Raw genomic sequence first — 4,389 nt, 5'->3', positions numbered from 1 at the left:
AAACGATATTCACACTCTCTAAAGAAATAAAATAAAAAATAAAAAAGAACGTAAAAAACCAAATTCCAAAAACTTATACTTGATGTAGCATTATGATACCAACGCCCCGGGGCTCATTTTATAGGAATGAATTCTAGTCTGCTTTTTTTACATTGCACCGATATGGGACAAATTATTTTTTCATATCAACCAACAAATATCAACAATCTAATGAGTAAATCCAAGAATCCGTGAACAAGGTAAAACACATTCTTTACCATGGCACATAGACATACAACAATGATATCATATCTCAAAGAACAAGAACACCGTGGGGCAAAGGGAAACTTGGAGCTTCCACATGATTATTTTAAAAGGGTAAGCCGCAACCTTTGGATGACCCCAAGGCTCATCACATGAAGGATAACTCATTGATCACAGGGGCAGTTTTAGTAGGTGTCCTGGTGTGGCACGGATAACACTTACTTTTTCTGTCTGCAGTGGAAAAATTTTCGATTTCTCTACTTATTTTTCCTGTATCGGCAATACCTATTTCAACATCGGCAACACCTACTATGTATTCCTACGTCCGTCCGTGATTGAGCACTGTATATTTTGGCCGTGCAAAGTCTGAACACTAAATGTTCTTTATGTAATTTTCGCACCTCAACCAGTAGGCTCCCATCTGTGGAACATATGTCAAAAGACTGTCAGAATTCTTGTGTGGTAGTGTTGCTCACTACATTCCGATTACGTTTGTGCAAAGACCTCTTGCTAAGTAAATCTTACGGTTATATTTAGGTGTGAGTACGTATAGCGGGTACTCGCTTATGGAACCGGAACAACCTCGGAACCGTCGGTTCTAGAACTAGAACCGAGGTCACTGGTTCGGTTCCAAAAAGTCAGAACCGCCAAGGACCAATTCCGGTTTAAGTTTCCATTTTTAGAACTGTTACGGGTAACCATCTGATTCCAAAATATTAAAATTTAAAAATAGTTAATACTTAAACGAATTTGCCGTAACAGCGTTGATGACTAAGACTTTCAAAACAAATGGTCTAATGTGAATGTGAATGCATAACATTAAAACAATTTGAACATGCAAAATGGCAATATCTTTTGAAAAGATATGATGTTAAATAACATTAACATGTTGATGGTAAGAACATGAACTTTGGTTTATGACTTATATTTAGCAATTTGGATTATCTTTTAAAACGATTATTTTTTTTGCCGTTTGTAACTTATATCGTAATGAACTAGTTATAGTATTTACTTTTTGTTTCAGTGACTAAGAATAATTTTGTATTAACGAAACTAAAAAAATGTTGTAACCTGGTTACCCGTTCCTAGTCTCGGAACCGGAACAGCCAGTTCTGAGACTGGTTCCAAAAAAATTGAAGAACCACCTAGACAGGTTCCGGTTCCGGTTCCGGTTCCGGTTCTAATTTAATAGGAACAATCGGTAATGAGACGGATAACCCCCTATGTTCATTTCTATTTATATTTGAGTTAAGGTTGATGCAATAAAAATCAATGGATTTCTTATTATGTGAAGGTAATATTCATTGAATTTAGAGTTTACTCTACATTGTTATTTTTCGATTTTGACCGTTTTATATAACACTAGTTGAAACTGATCACTTTAGTTATTGTCTGATTTATGAAAGGTTAGTTGATTTTGAATACTTAATAGTCTCAATATATATTTTTTTTGGAACGGCTAATTTACACCCACCTAATTCTATTCCTAAATCTATACATTTTGTTTACAATGAGACTTGAATCTTCGACATTTTGAGGAGAGACATCTTTCCAACAGGCTTGATATCATTTAGCTCAAAGATCTTTTGGTAATAGGCTCCTTAATTAATCTAGGTAGCGAACAATAAAATCATTTTGTAAAAGAAGTCAATGATGGTATTATAAACTAATTAGGTACAATTCTAATTAATCCGGAGTTTACAAAATGGTTAGTTATGATCTGGTGTATCGCTTAAGCGTTAATGCCATTCAAACAGTTTTTATCAAGGTCTTATGAAATTAACCAACTCGTAACCACTTCTCGACTTATGTGTTGAAAAATATTTTTGAAGTGAACTAGTTCATGTCATGTGTTGCCAATTTATAACAATTATTGTTTTATAATTACCAAAGTGATCTTTGATGCTCATTATACTTTCGATTCTATTTGTTGTCTCCAATCAAGTTCATTTTATTAAGCATAATTATAATAGATATATACAAGCAATTTAATGAGTGTAGATTTTTATAATTTTATAGTTTATCACAAACATATCTTTTAAAAACAAACTCATTCCTGATTCCACAATCAAAAGTCAAATATTGACTTCTATCATGGGTACAAGAACTTATTGTATATGGATCAAAAGGAAAACCAATCATTTGTAACTTTAGCTTGATGAATCATGAACGTATCCACTCCCCAAACAATTAAGACATCGTTGAATCCTGCAATCAACATCACAATATCATGGTCAACTTTCTTAAGTTTTTAATCTCCAAAAAAATTCAATAAAAAAGTCCACCTTTGATTTCAAACATTTAATCAAAATTCCTTTCAACCAAACACATTTTTTGTATGACAAAAGCAATTCATCAGTTCCTTATAAGCATTTGAAGATTAAAAAAAGCTCATTTGACTCTAAAAAGTCAATTATTTATGGAGGTTTCAAAATATGAAATTGAACTGACCTATGGGCATCACAAGTAGGGCAAATACATGGATTTATGAACACAGGATCATACAATGGAGACCACTCTATTGTAGCATTCCCTTTGCACAATTTACACATGTAAAACCCTTTCCCTCTACATACATCGCATGAACTTGTATTCTTTTTCTTCATAGATGACGACGACGATGGCGAACCAAATTGATTCTGCAACCATATCTCAAAATCAGTCCCTGTAGAACCCTAATTTCTAATAATCTTTCTTCATAATTACTCTCTAAAAAGGTTAAATTAACAATTCAAGAAACAAGAGGTGTTAGGGTGTTTGTGTTTACCTGTTTGTGTTGTGTGAGTAATGTAATTGCAGTGGTGGAGATCATGGTGATGGTGAAGATCCCACCTAGGGTTATAGCGGCCCCTTTTGCTAACGTACGTAGCAGGGGAGGGAAATTAACATTACCACCATCGCCGCCGGCGTCGTCGTCTGAAGCCATTGCTGTGAAATTTCCGAACTGGGGTTTATCTTTTTATGGCAAATTTGAATCTTTTAGTTAAGGTTTTACAAATCCCATAGTTAGAAGAATTAAAATTTTCGGATTAGAATGTGTATGTTCAACGTATACATCAGACACAGAAATCAAGTAGATTAGTTAAGGGTCCGATCCTGAAGTAACTGTAGCCCATTTTTTAAGCCCATTACCTGCAAAAATATTTTAAGTCGTTGAAGCAGCCCTCAAGCGTGAATCTAAGGAAACTATATAGTGACCATAATTCTTGTTGATCCATTTATATGAATATTGCTAGTTAAACTCATTACCAATGTCGATTTGGACAATTATTTGGTTCGGATAGATTTTGTTTTTGATATGGATTTTTAAATTATTATTTGTATATAATTAAACCATCTAAAATGTTAAAATTTGGTTACTTCAAAACTTCCTAATTGCTTGCTGTTGTTTTGAATCTTTTGATCAAACAAACATATGTTGATCGAAACACGGAAACAATATACATGCACTGATTCATTTAATTGTGGTGTTTTTTTTGTATCAAACAATAAGTTTAATGTTAGAGTTTTTGAACCTTAAAATATATTGTATGTTTAATTTACGATGGCTAAAATTTGATGGTTAAAGGTTTGTATAAGAAAAACGGATATTTAAAATAAAAAACATTAAAAAAAGATTGTTATTTAAAAAGAAAAACAATAAAAAAAAATAAACTGTTATTTAAAAAAAAATAATAAAATAATAATAAGGTAAAATAAAAGAGAAAAATAAAAAAAAATCGGTTAAAATAAAAAACCATTAAGAAAAGCTGAAAAGTAAAGAAAAATGAAAATAACACTAATATGGTAAATATTTTTCAAAGACACTAAAATGGTAAATATTTTCTACAATCACCCTATTATGGTCAAAAACTCCCGATCCTGAAGTAATTGTAGCTCATTTTTTAAGCCCATTACATGCAAAAAGATTTTAAGTCGTTAAAGCAGCCCTCAAGCCTGAATCTAAGGAATCTCCCACCCATCCCTTCCATACTGGACCCATCCATTGGTTTTTGATTTCTTAAGTGCTGTTTGGTTCGTAGAATATTGCTGAAGGAATTTGAATTGAAATTGGAAAAGGAATCTGTCAGGAATTTGAATCCAATTCCATATGCTGTTTGGTTGGCAGGAAATGGAATTGGAATTAATTCCAAAATCTGTTTGGTT

At 32.6% G+C, this 4,389-nt stretch overlaps 1 protein-coding gene across 1 annotated transcript; it reads right to left on the bottom strand.

Annotated features, from left to right (window-relative positions):
- Positions 1 to 2,230: 2,230 nt before the first annotated feature.
- LOC145116832 (plastid transcriptionally active protein) lies at positions 2,231 to 3,286 on the bottom strand. The gene is made up of 3 exons (XM_079053148.1): positions 3,011 to 3,286; positions 2,695 to 2,882; positions 2,231 to 2,451 (listed from the first exon to the last, which is right to left on the bottom strand). The coding sequence occupies exons 1-3, from the start codon at positions 3,167 to 3,169 to the stop codon at positions 2,394 to 2,396; spliced, it is 405 nt and encodes a 134-aa protein (XP_078909274.1). The 5' UTR covers positions 3,170 to 3,286; the 3' UTR covers positions 2,231 to 2,393.
- Positions 3,287 to 4,389: the final 1,103 nt, after the last annotated feature.

The sequence above is a fragment of the Lactuca virosa genome, chromosome 5 (assembly GCF_052849685.1).
Source record: "Lactuca virosa cultivar CGN04683 chromosome 5, Lactuca_virosa_CGN04683_v6, whole genome shotgun sequence".
Lineage (NCBI taxonomy): Eukaryota > Viridiplantae > Streptophyta > Magnoliopsida > Asterales > Asteraceae > Lactuca > Lactuca virosa.
The sequence above is the reverse complement of the archived record's forward strand: the minus strand, read 5'-3'. Positions and strand labels throughout refer to the sequence as shown.